Source organism: Populus trichocarpa, chromosome 10 (genome assembly GCF_000002775.5).
Source record: "Populus trichocarpa isolate Nisqually-1 chromosome 10, P.trichocarpa_v4.1, whole genome shotgun sequence".
NCBI lineage: Eukaryota > Viridiplantae > Streptophyta > Magnoliopsida > Malpighiales > Salicaceae > Populus > Populus trichocarpa.
The window spans coordinates 16,253,713-16,279,005 of NC_037294.2; the positions used below are offsets into that span (position 1 = coordinate 16,253,713).

At 34.6% G+C, this 25,293-nt stretch overlaps 4 protein-coding genes across 5 annotated transcripts; 2 read left to right on the forward strand and 2 right to left on the reverse strand.

Moving 5' to 3' along the window:
* Nucleotides 1-675: 675 nt before the first annotated feature.
* On the reverse strand, nt 676-3,494 carry LOC7468133 (uncharacterized). Its single transcript, XM_002316036.4, has 9 exons — nt 3,247-3,494; nt 3,013-3,126; nt 2,623-2,691; nt 2,501-2,520; nt 2,322-2,374; nt 2,178-2,208; nt 1,996-2,074; nt 1,227-1,366; nt 676-1,029 (listed from the first exon to the last, which is right to left on the reverse strand). Exons 1-9 carry the CDS (start codon nt 3,419-3,421, stop codon nt 985-987), a joined length of 726 nt encoding a protein of 241 aa, XP_002316072.1. The 5' UTR covers nt 3,422-3,494; the 3' UTR covers nt 676-984.
* Nucleotides 3,495-5,647: 2,153 nt separating this feature from the next.
* LOC7468134 (protein GFS12) lies at nt 5,648-15,628 on the forward strand. Of its 2 annotated transcripts, none has more exons than XM_024609924.2 (16): nt 5,648-5,920; nt 6,030-6,130; nt 6,464-8,611; nt 8,833-9,157; nt 9,245-9,460; nt 9,584-9,656; nt 9,749-9,954; nt 10,043-10,102; nt 10,542-10,750; nt 10,887-10,998; nt 11,118-11,639; nt 12,112-12,419; nt 12,514-12,757; nt 12,829-12,902; nt 14,773-14,911; nt 15,365-15,628. In XM_024609924.2, the coding sequence occupies exons 1-16, from the start codon at nt 5,786-5,788 to the stop codon at nt 15,512-15,514; spliced, it is 5,022 nt and encodes a 1,673-aa protein (XP_024465692.2). In that variant the 5' UTR covers nt 5,648-5,785; the 3' UTR covers nt 15,515-15,628. The 2 variants fall into 2 exon arrangements, with proteins under 2 accessions (XP_024465692.2, XP_024465691.2); XM_024609923.2 differs by having other exon boundaries at nt 5,649-5,920; nt 8,830-9,157.
* Nucleotides 15,629-17,690: 2,062 nt separating this feature from the next.
* LOC7485871 (autophagy-related protein 8i) lies at nt 17,691-19,730 on the reverse strand. Its single transcript, XM_002316037.4, has 5 exons — nt 19,497-19,730; nt 19,356-19,411; nt 18,474-18,526; nt 18,138-18,256; nt 17,691-18,052 (listed from the first exon to the last, which is right to left on the reverse strand). Exons 1-5 carry the CDS (start codon nt 19,534-19,536, stop codon nt 17,964-17,966), a joined length of 357 nt encoding a protein of 118 aa, XP_002316073.1. The 5' UTR covers nt 19,537-19,730; the 3' UTR covers nt 17,691-17,963.
* Nucleotides 19,731-23,006: 3,276 nt separating this feature from the next.
* LOC7468135 (S-adenosylmethionine synthase 3) lies at nt 23,007-25,086 on the forward strand. Its single transcript, XM_024611084.2, has 2 exons — nt 23,007-23,167; nt 23,668-25,086. The coding sequence occupies exon 2, from the start codon at nt 23,678-23,680 to the stop codon at nt 24,863-24,865; it is 1,188 nt and encodes a 395-aa protein (XP_024466852.1). The 5' UTR covers nt 23,007-23,167; nt 23,668-23,677; the 3' UTR covers nt 24,866-25,086.
* Nucleotides 25,087-25,293: the final 207 nt, after the last annotated feature.

Genomic DNA, 25,293 nt, shown 5'->3' on the forward strand with positions numbered 1-25,293 from the left:
TATTCCAATCATGATAATTATAACAAGTCATCACTAATCATTAGTGTAATTGAATTCAGTTTTACTTGTAATTTGATTCAAAACAGGCTGTAAAGACACCATTGCAAAGGAACCAAATGGCATCCACGTGATTGTTAAGAAAAAACCCAGTGGTCAGCGATTACTTTGTTTGCCGGAGACACGGTTTTGAAAGAGTCATAGGCCACTCGGGGCACCAATGGGGCCAGATGGCGCTTGTTTCATGCCTTTTTTAAGACCTCAAAACAAGTTGAATCATGTTGAGATGGTAAAACTTTGTGTTAAACGCGTGTGATCATCCAAATTCTTGTTTCATGGAATGTTCTCCAGGTCTCGGTTCAAGCCTGTCATGGCCCACAGGACGAATTTTCACCACTACGACGGAATAAATTATTAAAAAGGAATTTGGTCTCTTGTGAGTCTCAGAACTCGTCGGTGACAAACTGTAAGCGTGCCCGTCTGAAGAGGAAAGGAAACTACAATGAACGTGGCAGCCAATCTTTACATGTATCGATGCACCATTAATCATGGCTAACCATCCTGCAGCAAGTAATCGTCATCTAGGTGACCAATTATCTGCTTAAACCCATCACGAGCCGACCCTTTTCCGATAGAAACATGCCTCCTTACAGGAAGCCCCCCTGGGTCTTGAAAAAATGGACCAAGCAAAGTGCAGATTTACTACAAAAATGATCAATTTCAACAAATAATCCCATGCATGCAAACAATCCAAAATATTAATAGTGCTATAGGCATCACCCCTTCCATGCTTTGTGACCGCAAACTAAAAACAGTTCAATTACAATCACAACATGGTGCCAGTGGAGAAAAAATCACATGATGGCCTATCATAACACAAAGAACACAGGTAACCGTTGTTGTTTCACCAAAACATGTCCGGGTATTTCCATATGTAGCATAAAAGAACTGCAATGCAAAGGGTGTGGGAGATTCTACTAGTTCCCGCTAAACTAGCTCTTCATGCTTTTGCTCGGGCGTCAAAGATTCATCCTGAGGGGAAAGAAAAAAGGTTTCAGATTGCAATCTAACCAAAATACATAACATCTCGGACTTCACTGAAACCATTGACAATTTCCAAGATGCACGATGGATAAACTATTGAGTATCATTTCCAAAGTTTTTCAGGTGATCAAGTTGTGGCTAGCAACAGAAAGGAAGTGCAGAGAGGGGCAATTGCTTTCACCAACCTTAGTACAAACATAAATGTAATGAACATCGGGATTCTTTCCAAGTACTGCTTCCACCGAACTCCCATTGTCATCTATAGATACAGGATTCATCAGCTCCTGAACTGGATGTTCTGAGCCTTCATCTGACAAAAGTTTATCTGCCATCAACGACAGCAAGATGAGAAGCATTTCAAATTCATTGCTGTCAATACTTAAGGATCATTAAGAAAGTTATATATATATATAAACTATTAAACAGGCACAGTCCAGTGCAGGAGAATGGTGCAAGACTATTTTTTCTTAGGTGCTAAAATCCTAAGCACTAGAAATTTCTTTGATATGCACTAGAAATTTCTTTGACATCAATTTTTATCCCTTCTTCCATTTTTTTGGAGGTACATTTGTTCTGGCCATCAATCGGTTTGCATAAAGAAGTGAATGGTTAACTGTTCCACAATCAGTAACCAGTATTAAAAAGTAAAAAACAGATTTAAAATTTAAAAATAACTTGCTATGCTGTAAAAGGAAGATTAACTTTCTTCAACAATCTAGACATTGAATTCCCCAAATCTTTTCAAAGACAAACATGTGTATGCTGTATACACAAGCAAAACTCAAAGAACAGAAGAATAATTTTAATACAGGACTTCAAAGATACAAAAACTGAAATAGGAAAAGTAACTACCAACCAGGTCCCAGAAAAAGTAATGCATTGTGTCATGCAACAGTGTGATAAGAGGAATACTAGGAAAAAACATCTGAAACATCGGATATGAGTTCAATAAACCTATAACATGGAGCTTTATCCTCCACGAACATGAGTCCCCTAATAATTGTAAGCGATACAATGGAGCTCCATATGTAACCTGCAATCATTTATCCCACTAGCTAAGCTAAAGGCATAAAGTAAAAAAGCAAACACATCATAATGTTTTTGATGGATTGATCAAGCAAGTAGAGTGCTTTTACCAGAATATACACTCCATTATCCTTGAGAACCCTATAGTTTGTCATCAACTGCTTCAATATATCGTGAACATATCAAGCAAAAAAAAAAGTAAAAATAAAATCAAGAAACATTTGAACATTGTTGTTTACAGCCTATCATTCTACCTCCAAACTTCCTTGAGCATCTTGGGAGCATTTTTTCGTGAATCATTCCCACACTACAAAAAAAAAAAATAATAACAAGCTGATTGCTGTATATCTATCCAGGATCCCAAATTCTAATTAAGTATTAAAAATCAGCAAACTTAATCAATACCAAAGACAGCATCCTGCTGCGCACTTACCAGGATAGAGTCCAAAGTTCCTGAAGAAAAAAAACACATCAAGCAAACATTATGAAATGCTTTGTTACAGCATTTCGCTTACATGTAACCCAGTTATTCAAAAGATTCAATGAAAACAGTACCTTTATCAATAACAGCATTAAATGAACCAGATTGAAATTCACTCATATCTCGTACATCCATTCCAATATCTGTTAAAAAAACATTTACTGGATAAATAAGTCTAAACAAGAAACAAAATCTTGGGTTTAATTTAAATTTATTGTTCTCTCGAGTGTTAAAAATACATCCATTCAGTCATCTGCTTAAAAAGAGGACCTTCATTGCATAAAAAAAGACTTCCATAACAAGCCATGGGTTTAATTCAAAATGTTGAATTTCTCCCCAGTGCTAAAAATACATAAATTTCAACTGAGAAATAACAACAGAACACTTACTTTTATTGCATAAATAGCGTTCTTAAGAAAAAAGAAAATCATGGGTTTTCTTTAAAGTGCTAAAAAAATACGTACATTTCAATTGAGGATGATTGCTATACTTCTTTTTCATGGCCTCAATTACCACAGAAGATATATCAATGTTAACCACATCTTCATATCCATCACTCACCATCCCTTCACTAAATGCTGCCACATTTCAAATAAACAAAAACACACACCAAAAAAAAGAAGATTAAAGGAGGTCTGATCTTGTGATTCGGCGTGTCAGATAACAAGGAACAGATAATGTGAGGGCCAAATTCATACCTGAGTTGCCACAACCAACGACGAGGATTCGAGGATGGACATGACGAGGGATGTAGAGGTTGATGAGAGGAGCCAAGGAAGGATACTTTTGGTACCAATCAAATGGTCCTGATTCACTGGAATATCTATTGTCCCAGTACCATGGCTCGCCGTATGCTTGTGTAGAGGTTCCCATTGTCAACTACCCCTCTGTCTCTCTCTGTTTGGTCTCTCAAATCTTCTTTGTAAGTCCCAGACAATCAAGAGTTGCGAGTAATTTTGTCATTACTTGTGTGTAAATTTTGTTGTTGTGTAAGGGGATTATTGTCATTTTGAACCATGATAACGGTAACGACAGGTCATTCATTTAACGAGTCCAGGTCTCTTGTAAAGAAAAGCCACGATAAATTTTACACTGCTCCAAACAATCAAATCCTTTTTTTTTTTTTTTGTACTTTCATGATGGGATCTTGGGGGAGAGAGAGAGAGTAAGGCCACGTCTGTCTATTTTTTAACGGAACAGATTATCGATAAATTATATTTTGGCACCTGTAAATTTAGTAATGTTTCGCTTTGGTTTTGTTGTTTACAATTTTTCAGTTCCATTCTCTCGGAAACTACTTGGCTGGCTCAAAAAAGTGCGTGGGCAAAAATTGTGTTGGGAATGTTATAATAGAAGAATGGGCAAATACATGAAATCTCGATTCTGTATTTCCATCCCGAGAGAGAATGAAATTGTTAATTTATAGTCTACAATATTAAACATCATGTTCACTCAACTGACTTTCGCCGAAGATAATAATTATACAATCTTTACTTCACTCGGACTCATTTATTCACTTTTTCAATAATTTATATATATATTTTTTTTTGTGAAAAATAGATTAATTTTTTAGTAATATCATGAAAATAAATTAAAAAATATTTTTCAGTAATAAAAAATAAGTTGAAAAAAATATATTAATATTTTAATTTCTTTTAAAAAATTATTAAAAAAATAAGACGAACATTGATAGATAAAAAGTTAAAAGGTTATAAAATTGAAAAAAAAAATTATAAATTATTTTAAATAAAATAAATAGTAATAAAGAAATCAAGTTTGAATTAAAAATATTGAAAGATGATGGAATTACAAAAATAATTTAATTTCATAACTTATTTTAAAAAATAAAATTAAATAGAAACGAAAATAAATAAATAAAATTCAAAACAATATATATAACAATCAAAAGATTGATGATTAAATTTGATATAATCAATAAATAACATGATATTTTTCAATTTCTTTAAACTTTTTAAAAATATATTTCATCCAAAATAAAAAAAAACACTTTTCTCAAAATCAATAAAACTTATTTTGTTTGAAATTTTTTTTTATTGATTGATTTTTATAATAATAAACAGCAACATAAAGTTTGGAGAATAATTTTAAAAAAACCACTGACTTGGTATAAATATAAAACGTTATTTTACAATCTAATCAAACACAAAACCCAACACTGCATGCATCTTATCATGCCACCAAATGTAGTGTAATTATTCATCATTTTTCAACTATAAATAATCTGTTAGGGATAGAATGGAGATAAACAAGTTCAGTTTGAACATTATTTTTATTTTGCCATTTTTCTCCAAATAAAAAACAATATAATAACATAATTTTTAGTTTTCTGGGCTGGAAAAATGTCATGAAATTTTAAAATAAACATGTATTTTTATTTCTCTTGAAAATAAAAAACTATAAAAAAGAATAAAATTGAAAATAAAAAATTTATTTAGTGTTATTAACATGACCTTAATCTCCTCTTTCAAAAGTTTCCAAGGAGTACTAATTTCGTTTGCAACATGCTTTAATATTTTTTATAGTATTTAGAAATTCTAAAGCAAGATATATAAATTTAATAATGAAAATGAAACCCAGAATAAAATTGGAGAATTCCACGAAAACTATTACTTAATATATTTAAAAGAATTGAGATGTCATTTAAAGTTGAGATGTCAAATTACATGAATAATGAAGGAGCTTGCAGATCTCGTCATCTCTTTATTTTTTTTTGTTTATGAAAGCATTAAAGGTTTTTGAAGAATTGATGGTAGTTGTTTTTTAAAGTATTTAATTTTTAGAAATATATTATAATAATATATATTTATTATTTTATTTTTAAATTTATTTTTAATATTAATACATAAAAAATAAAATAAAAATTAAAAAATTTATTTATTTATTTTTTCAAAATTTCATAAAATTTCACTTCCACCGCTACAATGGACACTACAAAAACAAAAACGTGCTTCAAGAAAAAGAAAAGGAAAAGGAAAGGAATGGGGTCCAATTAGAAGGATATCAAAAGTCGAAGGACGTAAAAATCAATTAATCGTAGTTTCTTTAAACGACAGAGAATGGTTTAAACGACACGTACGAAGAAGGCAAAACCTGCAACAAACCGTGCTCTTCAGTCCGTAGTCGTTCATCCACCCATCAACTCAAACTCAGTGACTTGTAGCTCACAGGCAAGAGCAACAAAAACCAAAATGTCAATCCAATAAAGAATGAAAAGAAATGGAGCAAGAAGAGCAACAATCTTGCTTCGAATGCCTTAAACGACGAATCAATTCCGATTTCTCAGACAAGCTAATCTTCTCGTATGCTCTCTCCGATTCTGCTTTCCCCTTCGCATCCTCTGCCGTCGTGCAGGTACTTGTCATCATCATCTTCTTCCTCTTCTTATTTTTAAGTTTTTCTGGTTGATGTATTTAAATTAGCAGCATAATAATTGGTGTCGTCTGTGTTCGAAATGGAGCAGGTGTCAAATTCTAATGGAAATTCATCTACTTCGGCTTCGGCTTCTCAGTTTGTGCTGGTGCAGCTGCCGAGTCATAAACACAATTGCTTGACCGAATACGTGTAAGATCATTTTCTCACGACTTCAATTTTCCACTGATTATGATTCCTTCCGAGGCTTTAAAATAGGTTTATTCACGAGCTACTTAATCTGCGAAGAGATTCGAATTCTCAAGTGAACAATTGTTGTTGCCTAACTTGCCTTACCAATCTCGACGATGAACAACATAAATGAGATTTCTAGTATAACCGCATGGTTTTTAATTTCACAAATCATGACTTTATTTATTTATTTAGTCCAAAGGGCATCATCATAAACTATGCAACATACGAGTGTAAAGCATTTGCACAAAATAAACTAATCTCAAATGAATTTTTGCATCTTCTCATTGGCAGTAATGAGTGTGTTCTGCAAGATAATGAAGAAAGCGATGGTCATGTGATTGATGATAACCAAGATCAGGCAAAGGTCAATGGTCTGACTGCTGGGCCAGCTACATCAGATTCTTCATTAGATCAATCTCTGCGTTTACAAAATGGTGACAAGATAGCCAATGTAAATCATACAGGGTTCGGAAGTTCTGCCTGTGCCCACTCTAGTAGGTTTGCATGTGTCCGAACAATACCTGCATTGGTCCCAACTGCTCATATTGGTATTTCTTCCTATTCCAACTTCCAAAAGATTGCTTCTGACTTCTTGTCTGGGTCTCTGGAAGATCATGTATTGCGCTCCCTCAGTCTACTTATTGAAGGAAAAGCTTCAGGGAGAGACGGTGTGAATTTTCTTCGATTAATTGGGCTACCTTCATTTGAGGAGAGTGGGATTCCAGGTTGCTTGAGGCATCCAAACATAGTTCCTGTTCTTGGCTTGCTCAAAACATCCGAGTATGTCAATTTGGTGCTTCCTAAAACTCCATGTACCTTAGAAGGCATTCTGCATTACTGCCCCAAAGCCTTAAAGTCTGAGTGGCATATAAGGTTTCTGGCATATCAGCTGCTGTCTGCACTAGTTTATTTACATGGTTTAGGGGTTTCCCATGGTAATATACACCCATCCAATGTAATGCTAACTAATTTGTGCTGGTCTTGGCTTCGTATCTATGATAAGCCTATATCAGGATCGAATGCAAGTTCAAGAAAAGGTGAATCTGATACTCCTTCTGCCTCTGCAAGATTATGCTGCTGCACTGACAGCTGTTTTTCTCAAGTCCTCTATGCGGATTTGAAGCTTTCACCTTCTGTAGAGTGGCATTCACAATTTGATCAGTGGTGGAAGGGAGAGCTGAGTAATTTTGAGTATCTGCTCGTCCTAAATAGATTAGCTGGGAGAAGGTGGGGAGATCACACATTCCATACAGTAATGCCATGGGTTGTAGATTTCAGTACAAAACCAGATGAAAATTCTGATTCAGGGTGGCGGGACTTGAGCAAAAGCAAGTGGCGACTGGCAAAAGGTGATGAACAGTTGGACTTTACCTTTTCAACATCTGAAATTCCACATCATGTATCAGATGAATGCCTTTCCGAGTTAGCTGTCTGCAGTTACAAAGCTAGGAGGTTACCCCTGAGTGTTCTGCGTCTGGCTGTTCGTTCAGTGTATGAACCTAATGAATATCCTTCTAATATGCAAAGACTGTACCAATGGACGCCTGACGAGTGCATCCCAGAGTTCTATTGTGATCCTCAAATTTTTTATTCTCTACACTCTGGCATGACTGATCTGGCAGTACCTCCCTGGGCAGGCAGTCCAGAGGAGTTCATCAAACTGCACCGAGATGCTTTAGAAAGCGAGCGGGTCTCATACCAAATCCATCACTGGATTGATATAACCTTTGGCTATAAAATGTCAGGGCAGGCTGCTGTTTCTGCCAAGAATGTTATGCTGCCTTCATCAGATACTGCAATGCCAAGGTCAGTGGGACGCCGCCAGCTTTTTACTCGACCACACCCTGTGCGCCGGGTTGTTGCCAGGAAGAAAAATGATAGTGCCAATACTTCTATGAATCAAAGCCAATTAAATGTCGCAGAGAATGATACACCTCTCCTTTCTGAAACTGTTCATTTGCAACAATTAGAAGAAGTAACTGCATTTTCTGAGCATGCTGGGTATTTGAGTCCCTGCTATTATTACAATCCAGAAAACATTGCAAAGGATGTGCCTTCTGTTAAAGAGTTAGCAAGGGAGACATTTGAGAAAAGCATATGCAAACCACTTGAAATGAGCAGAAACGGGGTGCCATGTGATATTAATTTAAGCTATCTTCTTGAGCATATGGAGGTGGAGGGTGAAGGTTCCTTGGGATATCAAGAATTATTGCTTTGGAGGCAGAAATCATCTTGTTCAAGTGCCCTTTCAGAAGATGTTGCGAAGGACATATTTTCTGTTGGTTGTGTCTTAGCTGAACTGTACTTGAAGAGGCCCCTTTTCAATTCAACTTCTTTAGCTTCATACATTCAAAGTGGTATTTCACCTGGATCAATGCAAGAACTTCCTCCTCACACTAAAGTCCTTGTTGAAGCCTGTATCCAGAAGGATTGGGCAAGGTATTGGTTTTTACCTTTATATATATACTAGGTTTTGTTTTTCTTAAGATAATGAAATAACATGGTTGGGAATTTTGCTCTTCTCATCCAATGTTTTAAATGATTTTGTTTTACTTATTTATCTTATTCATATGTACATGGGTCTACTTTTGCGTGTGTTTGTGGCAGTGTGCTTGCATTTGAGCTATATTTCTTCCTTTATCTCTCTTAATGATCAGGAGGCCATCTGCCAAAAGCATTCTGGAATCTCCATATTTTCCTGCAACAGTGAAGTCAGCCTACTTGTTTATTGCACCACTTCAGCTTCTAGCAAATGATGGACCCCGTCTTCAATACGCTGCAAATTTTGCAAAACAAGGAGCATTGAAAGCAATGGGGACTCTTGCTGCTGAAATGTGTGCACCTTATTGTTTACCTCTTGTAGTCAATCCTCTGTCAGATATTGAAGCTGAATGGGCTTATGTTCTGCTGAAAGAATTCTTAAAATGTTTGACACCAAAGGCAGTGAAGGGCTTGATCTTGCCAGCTATCCAGAAGATTCTGCAGGCTAGTAATCAACTTTGTTATTACACATCTCATTTGTGTGCAGAATTTTCGTTTCTTACTTTGTACTTATTTAAGTATTTAGTTCAGACTGCAGGTTATTCACATTTGAAGGTATCTCTTCTCCAAGGTTCATTCGTGCAAGAGATATGGAACTTCATCGGTAAACAAGCATATTTGGAGACAGTACATCCTTTAGTTATTTCGAATTTGTGTATTGCTCCTCACAGGAGTTCAGCTGCCGTTGCTTCTGTGCTACTGATTGGCACAAGCGAAGAGCTCGGTGTACCTATCACAGTTAACCAGGTTCATTATATGTAGAGTTTTGGCCTTTGTAATTGGTGGTAGAAGAAATAAATTCATACGCCCAAATCTACTTGGATATGCTTTTTTTTTTCCTTGTGGCTATAAGACTGTCTTTTGTTGCAGACGATCTTGCCTTTGATATACTGCTTCGGAAAAGGACTCTGTCCTGATGGAATTGATGTGCTGGTTAGACTTGGTATTCTCAGTTCTTTGGTTTATGGGACTATTGTCCTCTCTGGAATTTGCACATTCAGCTTACTAAGATACCTTTATGCTTTGATGTTTCAGGTGGTCTTTTTGGAGAAACCTTTATTATCAGGCAGCTGTTGCCATTGCTTAAACAAGTTGCCCGTTCTTGTGTCAATGTTTCAAATACCACTAAACCTGAGCCCGTTCAGAGCTGGAGTGCTTTAGCTCTTGTAGACTGTCTAACAACATTAGATGGTCTAGCTGCTCTCTTGCCAGGGGAGGTGGTTGTAAAGGGGCTGGTTGAAGTATGGATGTCATTTGCAGCTCTCATCAAACTTGTTCTCTTCACAATGAAGACTTAACAATCTTAACGCTGCATCTTTGATCATGCAGGATAGAAGTTTACATGTTATGGTTCTTACACAGACCAACTTGGAAATTTCAGTGCTTCAGGTGGTCCAAAACTCAAAGTTGTTTTCTTCATGATGCAGTTACTCTTGATTTAATTTTTTTTTCTTGAAGGCTTTTGTAGCTTATTGATTCCTTATCTCAAACGTGATTCATATGAACCATAATTATTTTTCATGCATCAATGTTTGAAGCACAACTTCTACCTGTTCAACGCTTGCTTATTTCACTCTAGCATTTCTTGTTAGCGAGATGCTTATTAGGCACCTGAAAAGTGCGCTCTTTGATGCTTTGAGTTGGAGAGCTGTCTTGATTTTATTTGTTTATCATCCGACTGTCATTCAGTTAGCTATTCTGAAGTTCCCTGCCCTCTTTTATATGAAGTTGATTATCTTAATGTGCCATGACTTTTATTCCCACTTTTTGTTGACCCTATTTGTATTTCTGTGTCTCTAACAAGTATAGTGACCTCTCTGTTGGCTAGGTTGCTGCTACTACTTTATTAGCAGCTTGTCAGAGAATGGGACCAGATTTAACAGCATTGCATGTTCTGCCACAACTTAAAGAGTTATTCGATGAGCTTGCTTTCTCACAGGAAGCACTGACTGGCTCTGGGTCTTTTGGCCAAAACTTGAAAATTTCCAAATCAAAAGTAGATGGGGAGGTTCAAATTGGAAGCCGTATGGATCTTGTGTGAGTGTCAGTCGTACTTATTATTACTTTTCCAACAAACCTATTTGGCTTGGAATACACCTTGCACTGATAGCTGATTTGTTTTATTCATGCTTGTCTCGATCATTAATATGGCTCTGCTTGTACTTATTTTCAGGTTGCTTTTGTATCCTTCTTTTGCATCTCTTCTTGGGATTGAGAAACTTCGCAAATGTTGTGCCACATGGTTGCTTCTTGAGCAATATCTCCTACGGTATCATAATTGGAAGGTATGCTGCCATCATGCTCTTACTGTTAACATGAAACTTTTAGTATGAAAATCTGCGTGACATGCATTTGCATGCATGAGCTCTTTGCATATCATATTTCTGAACCTGTTATGATTCAGTGGGAATATACAGGGGAATCATCTCGAAGTGGAGCAGAAAATACAACTGCTAATAGACCTTCTTTGAACAAGGGTTCAACATCTGATTATAACCCTGCCAAGCTGTTACTTAATGGGGTTGGGTGGTCAATTCCACAATCACAAGGGATTAAAGGTGCAAAAAACCTGATGCCTCAAAAACGATTCAATGACATTCATCAAAGGCCAGTTGAAAGCCATGCAGTAACTTCAAACCTTTTGAAGTCAGAACCCTGGTTTTGGTTCCCCAGTCCAGCTGCTAGTTGGGATGGTCCTGATTTCCTTGGCCGTGTTGGGAGTTTGAAAGAGGAATTACCATGGAAAATTAGAGCATCTATTATATATTCAATCCGAGCTCATCATGGAGCCTTAAGATCCCTTTCTGTTAGCCAAGATGAGTGTACGGTTTTCACAGCAGGAACTGGTCCAGGGTTCAAAGGAACTGTTCAGAAGTGGGAGCTCTCAAGAATAAATTGTGTTTCTGGCTATTATGGTCATGAAGAGGTTTGTATCTTCTATTGTCTCATACATAAGCTGTTGCCTCCTGTGCTGTAAACTAAGCAATCTTTAACTAAAAAAAGTATGTTAACATGCAAACTTGCACACACATAAACGCTGATACTTGAATACTCAACGGGAATGCAGTCAAGGTAGTTTTCTGCATGCTCCTATTATCAGGGGAAAGTAACAAAGAAGATATTTGTTTGTTCTTCTCTCTGTACCTTTTAATTTAAGATTGTGATGTTCCTTATGGAGTGAGGATGGTATTGCACGTATTGGTTTATAAACATAAGAGCTAACACCAATGGCTCCGGTATTTTCAAATCCTGAGGCTGCAACTTTAGTTTCTAATGTTCCAAAGTTGCTCCTAATTCTTGTCAACTATCAGCTTTGCATTGATGTTTGCCACACCTTAAGCTCTTTTTTTTATGTGGTATGGTTGTTTCCTACAGCTAATTGGTTATGCTACTCTTAGGTTGTGAACGACATTTGTGTATTATCATCGAGTGGAAGAATTGCATCTTCTGATGGAACCATTCATGTTTGGAATAGTAGAACAGGAAAAGTGGTATCAGTTTTTTCTGAACCATCAGTTTATTCTGCACATATTTCAAGTCCATCATCTCAATCAAAGACAAATGATCACCATTCAAACATGCTGAACCCTAATACACTATCAAGTGGATTATTGACTAGTGCATTTGATGGGAGCTTATACACTTGCATGCATTATTTGGATTCTCTTGAAAGGCTTGTGGTTGGCACTGGAAATGGTTCCCTCAGGTGAATTTTCTTTGTGATTCCATCTTGAGTTGATGTGGAGAACAGTCTTATTCTGATGCAGTTAATAGTTTAAAAAGTTTACTCAACTGCACAGGTTTATTGATGTTTCCCAAGGTCGAAAGCTTCATCTTTGGAGGGGTGAATCTGCTGAATTTTCTTTTCCTTCTCTTGTCTCTGCCATTTGCTCATGTGGATCTGACAAAACGCCAGCAGATGGAGCTTTTGCTCAACCTTCTTGGGTTGCAGCTGGACTAAGTTCTGGTCATTGCAGGTTATTCGATTTGAGAAGTGGAAATGTTATTGCCTCTTGGAGGGCTCATGATGGATATGTGACTAAGGTATATGATTAAATTGCCAAAGAAAGAAATTTAATTTGAAGTGGTATTCTTCTTACTTTCCATGCATGCAGTTGGCTGCACCGGAGGACCATTTACTTGTTTCCAGTTCTCTTGACAGGACCTTGCGAGTTTGGGACCTGAGAAGGTAGTGTCAAATTTTCTTATTTACATCTTCTGAGTGCTTTTAAATCCCTTACTGGCAAATTGCGTCTATTAGGTAATCTATGGAGCTTGATTTTGTTTTAAATTAACAAGAACCTAAAGCCCGTGGGAAAAGTACTTAGAAATGCCTTTATTCAATATGAATTGGATCAGTGAAATTACTATTTTTTCCTTGTAAAAAAAAATTGAATTGTCTATTAGGGGTACTGTGGTCTATTCACATGGTTCATTGGTCATTATAGAATTGATCGGGGCAGCTCGGTCTTTTTATATTTTTTCATAGTATAATTATTTAATTCCTCTCAAAAGCAAAAGATTATTTAACTTGGATTTGGGAGCTTTTTCAAAACAACACAGTTAAATGATTGTATTGCCTTTAAAATCAAAAAAATTTTAGCTTGCTCCAGCAGCTCATGCATCAGCTTATGGTGGCAAAAAACAGATTCCTTGGTCTTTTTTGAATCGTCATGGCAAGGCCTACCTCCCTAGGCAGCATGTGTGGTGTAATTCTCTGTAATTGGGCGCCAATTGACCTTTTTTTTTCTCCTTCTTTTCTCTCTCCTTCTTTTTCGCGCCCAACCTCCCAAAATTTCAAGGCAACCCTTGAATTTGTTTTTCTTTCAGAATTGGTTCTTGTTCTTTCAATTGATATTTTATTTGAATTAATTTATAGAATTGAAATTTTTATCTGTTAGATGTGGTTTACATTTCTTTGATTGCTATTTATTTTCTTTGAGATCATTTTCAAAATTGATTTTTTTTTATGATTTCATCCATTTTTTATTGATATTTTTTATGCTAGCAAATTTTTTAAATTGATATTTTTTTTCAATTTCATTCTTCAACATTAAATTGAGCTTTTTGATTGAGCTCATGTATAGGATTTAATGGGTTGTGAATTTGGAATATTAACCTAAGTTTGGAGATTTGCCTAAGTTTATTTTTTTAAAAAGCTCATGTTTTTTCAGTTTCATCATTAATTTAATTGGAGATTGAGTTCCATTATTTTTTTTTATTTACTTTCTATAGGAACATTCACTAGTTTTGAAAATGACAAGCATTATCTTAGGTCTTTCATTTGTTGTTCTTTGTTAAATTTAGCTTTTTTCAAAAGAAATTTTAGTTTGAATTAAATTAAATCAATTGCCTAAATATAAGCATGATATGTTCACTTTATGATATTTTTGTTGGCTTAAATATAGCTTTTTTGGTTTTTTTTTTAATTGAATATTTTTTTCATTTTCAGCCTTCAATATTTGGTTGATTAGAATTGGGCTTTATATTTTGTTTTGATTTGGGTTTCATGGGGTGATCTCATAGTCTTATGCTTTGGATCGTGAGTTTTGCGGGTTAACCATGGTTTGCCTGAGTCGAGCCAATGTATTGTTGTCTTAATATTTTTTTTTTACAAAAATGTTGTTCAATATGTCAACAACTCAATATTTTTAGTATGCATTGAATTTTTTACTTCCTAACATCTTTATAATTTTTTTCAAGGTTAGAAAAAAAATATTTGACGGGCTAATAATCTAGTGAATTCTATAACAATACAAATGCCTCTACTAAACTGATGAAACTTTTACAGTGTCTGCTAGGATTTAAGTATGCAAGTCTTTGTTTTTTCCTTACCAATTAGTTCTAAATGAGTCCTGTCCCTAGATCAATGTTAGAACTTTCATTCTCACTTATCTTTATGCTAGTCTTACAAATCTGAAATATTTTCCTTTACATTACCTTATTCTGATAAATTTCTTTGAAAACATGATGGCCCATTCTGACTTGTTTCTGTCCTGTCATTTTGTGTTGTCAAATTCTATTTTCCAATTTAATGGACTTTTTAATTTTTCTTGCAGGAATTGGCCGCCACCACAGCCATCTGTTTTAAGAGGTCATACAGATGGTGTATCTGGTTTCTCAGTTTGGGGTCAAGACATTATTTCCATTTCCAGAAACAAGATCGGGCTCTCCACTTTATCTAGATCTACAGAAGAAGTACGTTAACTGCCTTATAATTCAAACCATTCTTGTTTAAGCACATAACTTGCATCAAATGTATGAATTTATTTTCATATTGCTTATACTGATTAATGCCAAGCCTAATCAAGCCCTGCATTAGGTAAAAACAAGATGAAAATATATGCTCTCACCTCATTGAAAAACATGATGGAACTATCAGGCTTTCTGAGTGATTTAATTTTTAATCATTGGAACGGAATTGGTAAAAGCAGCCAAATAGACAAGTGCCATATGATTAATTTGTTCTGATATTTATAGTAGTAATAGTTAATTTGTTTTGATGATTTCTTAAAAGCCGCCAATAGACAAGTGCTTCTGATAATTAACCTAGAATTGCCCAGATCTTTATCAGATGCACTTTATCAACTCTCGTCAATGCATTGCTCTCTCTCTCTCTCTAAGATGTTCTCAATGAATTCCATTTGGCAGGATGGGCAGCAGCGGATCACACCTCAGAAACTATATGCGGCAGATAATGGAACAAAAAACGTCTCAGTATTATCGAGCATAAGTATTCTTCCTTTCTCACGATTATTTGTAGTTGGATCTGAAGATGGTTATTTGAGAATATGTTGTTAGTTATGCCTGCTGATAAACCCAGCTTGTTCTTTTTTATACTGTATGGTTTTGGTAATATTTTTATTAATACTTTGTAAATAATGATTAAATTTGTAATCTTTGATTCGTTTTCTATGGTCCGAGATGGAGAGAGATGGCTAGCTTCTGGTTGCATGAAAATAACAAAACAAATCAGGCTCATTAACCAATTTACACTAATCGATGGGAAATGCTACATGCTTCTCTGTCAAAAAAAAAAAAACCTAGGCAGATATGCACATGACGAATCTTCCACAAGTGTTGAACAGGAAACGGTACTTGTAATTTCCCACAGCTTGTGAGATATATAAATTGGCTAGTTCCGAGGACGCCAGCTGCTTTTCATTAATCTTAAAGATTTATTGTCAAGTCATTGTTAGGTATTTTTTTTCCTGAACATGTAAGATAAAAAAAAATATTACGGCTTTGTGTGACAAGTTTGAGAAAGTGTTTGGAAATGTGGTGTAAATTGTATTTTTAAAAATTTTATTTTTTTTAAAATGAAAATTTTCATTTTAATGTCCAGATGTTAAAAATAAATTTTAAAAAATAATTTTTTTTATTTTAATGTATTTCTAAGCGAAAAACACTTTGAACCGTCGTCGTTATCATAATTTCAAACAGGTTTTTTTAAAAGTGTGTTTGGGAGTGGTTGTGGTTGTTTTTTAAAGTTTTTTTTTTAAAAAAAATGTATCAAAATAATATTTTTTTATTTTTTTAAATTTATTTTTTATATTAACTCAACAAAATAATCTAAAAATACTAAAAAAATATTAATTTGAAGTAAATAAATAAATAAAAAAATTTAATTTTTTTAAAATATTTTTAAAATATAAAAACAACCGACAGCATTTGAAGTTTGAACATATTGACTGACAAATACCTTGGCTGAAAGTGCTTTGATGGTCTCAATTTGATTGAGCTGCTCTGTAGACTGTAGCAACTATTTTTCAATTATGTTTGTTTATGTATATTAAAAATATTTTTTTAAAAATAAAAAAATATTATTTTTTATTTTTTAATTATGTTTGTTTTTGTATTTTAAAAATGTTTTTGGAAAAAAATAATTTTTTAAAAAATAAAAAAAATTATTTTTTATTTTTTAATTATGTTTGTTTTTGTATTTTAAAAATGTTTTTGAAAAAAAAAATTAAATTTTTTTTAAAAAAAAATTTATATTGTTTTGCTTTGTTAATATTATCAGATTCACCTTTTCTGATATCAGTTAGCCTGGTGCAGTGCCTGAGGGCAGCATCCATTATATCACGAGGTTGAATGCGAGAACTTCTAATTACTTTAAATTCTTAAGATTCATCCATGTTTTTCCAAGTTATTGATGTGTATGTTCTAAGCAAGTAATAATATGCATAGTTAAATGAAAAAGAAGAAGAGTGATTTTACAGGCATGCAAAGCATATTCTAGTTTAATGCCATGGATTTCAGTTTGACGTTTTCCTGAATCTAAGATTCATAAGATTGTCAGTTTGCAAGGAAATAGTACATGTGCATTCTGCAGAGACATGTTTTGCACCCGCAAGCAGAGAATCGATTCTGTTTCCAGTTTCAAAAGTAATGTTTATTCATGCAAAGGGTAGTAAACCACTAAAAGTTTTGAATAAATACTCTCTCTTAAATCATTCAAATAGGGAAAGAACTTTCTTGTTTTTCCCGTGTCCTTCACATCTTCAAGTGGATTTTGTTGCCGTGAATGATATTGTCACCGTCATGCCAGATGTTGTCAGCGATATCACTCCCCCTCCTGGTATCCCCTCTTTCCTCTATTTTTTTTTTTTTTAAGTTTAATGTGAGTGTCCGGGTCAGCTTGCGCGCACCTCAACTAATCCCACGGGCCCTGAAGTTAATGACCATGTAAGCCTCCAGTGGCCATCATATGAGCAACCACAGGGCTCGAACCTGAGACCACAGAGGGAGCAAACCTTTTGGTCCCAAACTCTTACCACTGGGTCACCACCTAGATGGTTTCCTTTCTCTTTTTCTCATAGCCCAGCATTGTGTTCTATGACCTGACCTTTTCTCTGCTGATATCCGTTATCATACAAACCCATTCGGGTAAATCCCTATTCTCTTGTTTAGGAAAACACGTTTGGATTAAAATAGCGAACATTATTAATTATTCTCTCCACAAGCAAGCAAAAACTGAGGACATGGTGGTGTTTATATTAATACAGTTGCCAGACAAATCGTCAAGTATAAGATTACATTGGCCACAGTAATTGCCAGTCAATCCATTCGGCTACAGAAGTTAAAGGAAGGTTTAATGTACTTTACAGAATGTCATAATTTACAGAAGGAATCACGTGAACACTTATTTGCATGAGTTTGGCGTTGAGCCTTACAAGTATGTCCACACGGAATTATTTGATACTTACAAAGACAGAAATCAACTATTCAGGGGAAAGGAAGGTACAACTTAGCCAAATGTTTTCTCGCTGCTGTAGCACATATACAGAAATCCATCATCATCCTTGTAAGATTCATAGATTGAATCCATTTGACTTGCTGTAAATAAATAGCACGAGTTAGCAGGTTGCTATAAGCTGTGTATAAGCTACAATATCGAGGTGAATCAGGTGTCCAATTTTACCTGTTTGAGGCAATGTGTTCTTCACAAATACGAACAGAGCCTTTCCAGGAGTCAACTCTAGCCTACTACTTAAAATGTGGATGAATTGCCCGATGGTCATGTCTCGGGGAACCAGGAATCTGGAAAAGAGAGAAGGATGATGATTGGAATCTTGCAGTAATATGCTGTCTAGAAATTTGGTTATGAATTTAAGAAATCTATACGTCAAATAGGGTCATCCGGATATACTAGTGCAGGATTAACATGGCGGTGGCGGGTTAAATTGTTTTTGTTTCAGATTAACAGCTGAAATTTTGTCATTGTATAATACAAAGGGAATCAGAGAGCTAGACATACTTTCTCTTTTCCATTTCCGGCAGGTCCGTCCTTGAATATCTTTCAATAATCACCTTAAGAAAATCGAAGAAAAACCGATGAGCTCGAATGGGTGAAGAGAACAAAAACAAAAAAAAAAAAAAAAACCCTTTTATTGCTAATTAAATTACATCGATGAAGTCAAATTTAGCTTAGCTTTCTCAGCAATCAAGCTTTGGCTTAGTTTGCAAGGTTACGTAACTTACAAAAGGTACATCATTCTAAATAGAATTCCAAAATTACTTCTTTTGTCCTAGTCAACCAAGACCAACAATATTCGATAACAATGACTGCATTCCTTTGACAAATGCCCTGCATCAACTAGTAAACATTTTCTCCAAGAAAACATATAGGATGATTTTGATTGCCACGAGAGAGCAACCACCTTAGCTATTAAAAATTCATCATTATTTAAAAAAAAATAAAAAAATTCATCATTATTGAAGTTTTAACACTTGAAATGGCAAATCACAATAAAAAAAGAACATACAGGAAACATCTGTATATTCAGAAAACTTGCACACCCAAATCACGACGAGGAATTTCCACCTATTTTGGGATTTTCAGATTTATTTTAGAATTCCAACCGTATAATCTTTTCTTTCTTAGGTAGGGGCTAGCTTTCATTCACCGAGCCCTCCTAGATCAGGTATATGGCTGCGCATTCTATTTGTCAAATAAGACAAAGACCCCGGAAAGCACCCAGATTAGAAAAGAAAAGGGATAGAGCGCAAAAATCTCAAGAACAAAAATTGTGCTTGCAGAAAGAAAACCAGAGAAGCAATCGCATGATAAATCAATCAAAATAACAGCTCAAAATAAAAGAAATACAGAACAATAAGAGAGACATAAGAGAGAACTTACAGGAACTCGATCTGGGTACTTGACAATAATATTCTTCGATTCTCCAAGTCTCTCATCTATGAACCATATACACCCGCAAGTCAATATCAACCAATAAGAAACCATCAGAATATATATGAACTATGAGGGGAAAGAACCAACCAAATGTGAATTCATTCTTGAAAGACGTGGCCTTTCCCATGGATTTGATGCAAATAATGATTTTCTTCTAGAGTTTTTGTGTCGGTGATGAGACAATTTGGAGGAAATGATTTAGCAGGATAGAGGAGGAGGTGATGGAGTTATTGTTTAAAAGACAGCTAGAAATAGAATAGTCAGTCGTGTCAAGTTATGCGCTGTTGCTTGCCAAAAGACACGTAGGTTGTCAGCTTCATCGATTAACAAAGGGCACGGCAAGGCAACTACAACTGCTTGTTGTATTGTCGTTTCTTGAACGGTGGGGATGGGTAGGCCTTCATAAACTGGGTCTAAATCAGGCCCAATCAATGACGTCTATATGGGCCTGCATTTCCCCCCCTGTTGAAATGACATGGTGTCTGCCAAAGGGCCGTTTGTTTTTTAAAAGAGTATACTTTTTATTTTAAATTATTTTTTTTTATTTTTTAAGATTATTTTTACGTGATATTAAAAATTAATTTTAAAAAATAAAAATAAAATATTATTTTGATATATATTTAAATAAAAATACTTTAAAAAACAACCATTATAGTTATAATGATACTTAACACTATATTAACTAGAGGTTAAATGCATCGCTTTTTATATTATTATTTAAGATTATATTTTAAAATAAAAATCACTATTTTTATCATTTTATTTTAAAAAATAAATTATTAGTATATTTTTATATATATAAATAAAATAGTTTGGATATGAATAAAACCCAAATAAAAAGTCAATTTTGATATATAAAAACTAACTTCATAGAAAAACTGCCGTTTAAATAAGAAGAAAGATATAACAGTGGGCGAGCAAAATTTGAATACTGAGAGAACACAAAGGGAAACAAGTGTGGATTATTTTTAAAAAAAGAACTCATGTTTCTTCGACAGGATTAATATTAAACATAGTATGAGTTTGTCACGTTCGAAGTTCAATCTATCAACGACAAGAATGCTTCTCTGTATAGTGATTTGCAGAGCGTGTGGTGAGAAAATTGAACTGGCAATAAGCACCGCCTGCGCGTTGTAATTTATATATTATTTTATGTTCTTTGAATTGGATGTCAATTATAGTTTTTTTTTTTTTTGTTTTTTTCCTGGGGTTGGTGGATCGAGGGGGCGGGGGGTTGGTGAGGGATTGAGAGTATCATCCAAATTCAATTTTATGCGCAGTTTGTTTTTGTTTAAATTTTTTTTTAAAGAAATAAAATTTTTAATTTTTTTATATAAATTTTTTTTTTAATACTTTTAAATTAATTTAATGCACTTCAAAAATAATTTTTAAAAATAAAATAAAAATAATTTTAATCTCACCAACCCACGAGAGGAAAACTAGTGTCCATATTTATATTGACTAGAAAAACCATATTTATATTGACGAGTGGCCTTGTATATTATACAAAATTCTGAACATCACTGCTATCGTTTTACAGCGAAAGATTTTGAGATTTTTTTTTTAATTTTTAGTTTTTTATATTTTGAGACTTTTTATATTTATTAACATATCTAGTTAACTTATATACATCTCAATTAACTTCATGAATTTTTAAATTAAAAATTATATAAATATCCAATAATAATTATTATATTAACAAACACATGCTGGAATTTAAGAATACATAGATGATTTATTTTCAGATTTTTTTTTTGTTTTTTAGTTTAACGTGGATGTTCGGGCCAGCTTGCGTGCACCTCGACTAATCTCATGGATCCTGAAGTTAACGATCATGTAAACCTTCAATTACTATCATATGAGCAACCATAAAGTTTAAATCTGAGACCATAAAAAAAACAAACCTCTTGATATCATATAGTTCGAACATGAAATCAGAGCAAAATTTTTATTTTCAGACTCTTAATTTTCGGGGTGATGGATCCACACCAAGTGCTGACCCTTAATTTGTTTTATTACGAGTTTCAAATAAGCTGAAGTCCTTTCATAGAGCACCGTCATCATTCAAGAAATATTGAAAAGGGTTAATTAATCGAGGAGGGGAAATCATAGTTCCCCGCCTCACATGTTACTGTTCATATATAACAGTAACATTTTTATTTTTATTTGTGTTTTTTATTTCTCATTTCATCTGATCAATATTAGTTTTATTGAAAAATAGACTTTGTTGTTTATTTTTATTTTTTATATAAGTTATCTTAATCTAAAAAAAATATTAAATATTAAATTATATAAAAAATATTTTCACCACCTCCCAACAACAACAAAATCAGGAGAGAGGTGGGTTGGTACCCTTTTTGCTGATTTTCAAATTTGTTTTTATATAAAAATGTTAAATTATTTTAATATAATATTTTTTAATGATTTTAATAATATGGTATTAAAATAAAATAATTAAAAAACATTTTTAAGATGTATAATAAACTAAAATATAAAAATATTATTTTAATATTTTTAAAATATAAAAAGTAAATGCCAAACATTGAAGTAAATGCCAAACACTGAATCAGATCTTGCACTCTTACCTGCCAACATTTAGTAAAACAAGTCCTTGTTTTTTATTTACAGCCAAATTAAATCTTTTATTTTCAGATAACCAATAATTAAGTCCATTTTCATACCTAGGTAGGATTTGTTTTTGTGTTCCAATTGCATTTTTAATTTTTTTTTTAAGATTCTTGATTTTTTCTTGCTTCAAATTATTTATTTAAGTGTTTTTTTATTGTTTTGATATGTTGATATAAAAAATAATATTTAATAAATAAATAAATTATTTTAATATATTTTCAAATATAAAATACTTTAAAAAACAATCGTTGTCACAATAAACCATTCCAAGAAGCTAATTTAAAAGTTTTTTTAAAGTTTTATGATCATAGTTGTCAAAATAAAAAAATCATCGTTCACCTGTATAAAATGAAAATTAATAAATATATTGTTTTACTTAAAAGAAAATCAATAAATATGTTCATGTTTTAAATTTGCTACATAAATATAAAATGAAAATCAATAAATCAATAAATATTTTTTTCTTGTTAATTAATCAAGTTATCCTACATAAAAGAAAAGATGTTAATGTTTTAAATTTGCTCTCTATCTCTCACAACAAATATAAAGTCTGATGCTCTTGTTATCTTACAGTATAATTATTCTTTCAGTATACTGAGTAAGTTTGGAACATGTATTAATATCATAGACATCATATTCCTTTTAAAAAGAACCCCTAGAAAAAAAAAATTATTTCAATCCGGTCCTTAAAGGGTATATATACACCAGGCTCCATCGACATGAATCATGAAAAATCTTACAAGTGAAGGGTTGAATTTAACGAAAAGTAATGTAAGAAAGTCAATTGAATCGAATGTTGAAGCTGAGGGACCGTAAGTGATTTATCCCATCCTCTACCGACGGCGCTTCTCTCGCCTATCAGGCATCACTAACGCGTAAAGCGTGCTATCAAGGGCTGCGATTAAAACACAAAATCAGCCATTGGATCGAACAGCGACTCGTGAATTACACATAAATGAATGAATCTAGTCCAAATTACGTTTTTCAGGGCCAGGCTACACTTGCCTATAAATTACCACCTTTGCCTCTCCTTCTGAACTCGCATAACTTTAGCTTGACAAGAAGAGGAAACTCCCCATTTTCTCTCAAGCAGCAACTCTACTCTCTCTCCTCTATACCCTTCTCTCGAGGTTGGTGGCTTTTGTCTTTCTAGTTACTGGGTCATTGGATCTTAATGTGTTTGTGGGTTAATACGGGTTTGATTTGTTGTTTTTATTGATTGCTTTCGGGAATTTATATGTTGAATGTTGAAAATTGAGTTTCAGTCGTGCTTGTCACGCCCATGCTTATCGTTAGTTACTTGTTTAGATCCGAGTTTATTTGCGTAATTCTGTGTTGTTAATGGTGGAGCTTTTTAGATCTGAATAGTTAATGTTATGCAATAATGTTTTTTTTTCTTTGAACGAACGAACTTAGGATTAAATAATTTATGTTATTTTGTCTGTGCTAGTTAGATTTTCTTTTCGGGAATAAATCCTGTTTGCGTCGTGGAAAAGAGGGATTTTGTGAGGGTGAGGGATAATGGGGCTTTGAATGAATTGAAAAGGAAGTAGTTATTGATTTTTAAATCCTGTGCTATTAGTTGTGTTTGAGTTATTTAATGATTGGGTTTTATTTGTTCTATGTGCAGCTTGAAAGAAATGGCAGAGACTTTCCTATTCACATCTGAATCAGTGAACGAGGGACACCCAGATAAGCTCTGTGACCAGATCTCTGATGCTGTTCTCGATGCTTGCCTGGCACAAGACCCTGACAGCAAGGTGGCATGCGAGACTTGCACTAAGACCAACATGGTCATGGTTTTTGGCGAGATCACCACCAAGGCTAATGTAGATTATGAGAAGATTGTGCGTGATACATGCAGAAACATTGGATTCACATCTGATGATGTGGGTCTTGATGCCGACAATTGCAAGGTTCTAGTTAACATTGAGCAACAAAGTCCTGATATTGCTCAGGGTGTACATGGCCATTTCTCCAAGAGCCCGGAAGAGATTGGTGCTGGTGATCAAGGCCATATGTTTGGCTATGCCACTGACGAGACCCCCGAATTGATGCCTTTGAGCCATGTTTTGGCTACCAAGCTCGGTGCTCGCCTCACTGAGGTTCGCAAGAATGGAACTTGCGCGTGGTTGAGGCCTGATGGAAAAACCCAAGTTACTGTCGAGTACTACAATGAGAATGGAGCCAGGGTTCCTGTCCGTGTCCACACTGTTCTCATTTCTACTCAACATGATGAGACCGTGACAAATGATGAGATTGCAGCTGATCTCAAGGAGCATGTCATCAAGCCTGTGGTCCCAGAAAAGTACTTAGATGAGAAGACTATCTTCCATCTTAACCCATCCGGCCGTTTTGTCATTGGTGGTCCTCATGGTGATGCTGGTCTTACTGGCCGTAAGATTATTATCGACACTTATGGTGGCTGGGGTGCTCATGGTGGTGGTGCTTTCTCTGGAAAGGACCCTACCAAGGTGGATAGGAGTGGAGCTTACATTGTCAGGCAGGCCGCCAAGAGCATTGTCGCTAGTGGGCTTGCTAGGAGATGCATTGTTCAGGTCTCCTATGCCATTGGTGTTCCCGAGCCTTTGTCAGTATTTGTAGACACATATGGAACTGGAAAGATTCCTGACAAAGAGATCCTTCAGATTGTGAAGGAGAGCTTTGATTTCAGACCTGGTATGATTTCTATCAACCTTGATCTCAAGAGAGGTGGCAACAACAGGTTCTTGAAGACTGCAGCATATGGACACTTTGGCAGAGATGACCCCGACTTCACATGGGAGGTGGTGAAGCCCCTCAAGTGGGACAACAAGGTCCAAGCTTGATTAAGGTCTCTATACCAGTTTCTGATGCATGGATGTTTTGCCTATTTGCTGCAACACTCTGTTATGGGAGTTTGCCTATTGCCTGTTGGCTTTTAGTTTTTTTTTTTTTTTTTCCATTGATGTTTGGTAGATTGTTACCTGAGAGGAGCAAATTAAAAAAAAGAGAGGAAGTGAAACGGCAGCTGAGCTGCAATATATGATTTTTTTGGCTTTCAAGATAATGCTTGCCGCGTTTTGCTGATTTCCTATCGGGCTTCTATTTTTCTGGGTTTGATACGTAATAATCTGGCCGGTGACAAATTTTGTTGTCCATTTGTTAGCAGCTGTTCATTTTCTTTGTAATATAGCTTACTATCCCTGTTAAAAACTCTTAACGCTCTTGTTTTTTATTAAAATTTTAGTCAAAGTCCGTGCAAGCTGGTTCGGAC

Coding starts and splice junctions, on each gene's coding strand:
- LOC7468133 (XM_002316036.4), bottom strand. CDS start 3,421: ATGGGAACCTCTACACAAGCATACGGCGAGCCATGGTACTGGGACAAT. Junction 2,521..2,622: donor TAATGCTGTTATTGATAAAG/GTACTGTTTTCA, acceptor TTTTTTCTTCAG/GAACTTTGGACTCTATCCTG. Junction 2,375..2,500: donor GAACTTTGGACTCTATCCTG/GTAAGTGCGCAG, acceptor TTTTTTTTGTAG/TGTGGGAATGATTCACGAAA.
- LOC7468134 (XM_024609923.2), top strand. CDS start 5,786: ATGGAGCAAGAAGAGCAACAATCTTGCTTCGAATGCCTTAAACGACGA. Junction 8,612..8,829: donor ATCCAGAAGGATTGGGCAAG/GTATTGGTTTTT, acceptor CTTAATGATCAG/GAGGCCATCTGCCAAAAGCA. Junction 12,420..12,513: donor ACTGGAAATGGTTCCCTCAG/GTGAATTTTCTT, acceptor TCAACTGCACAG/GTTTATTGATGTTTCCCAAG.
- LOC7485871 (XM_002316037.4), bottom strand. CDS start 19,536: ATGGGAAAGGCCACGTCTTTCAAGAATGAATTCACATTTG. Junction 19,412..19,496: donor CAAGAATGAATTCACATTTG/GTTGGTTCTTTC, acceptor TATGGTTCATAG/ATGAGAGACTTGGAGAATCG. Junction 18,053..18,137: donor GAACACATTGCCTCAAACAG/GTAAAATTGGAC, acceptor ATTTATTTACAG/CAAGTCAAATGGATTCAATC.
- LOC7468135 (XM_024611084.2), top strand. CDS start 23,678: ATGGCAGAGACTTTCCTATTCACATCTGAATCAGTGAACGAGGGACAC.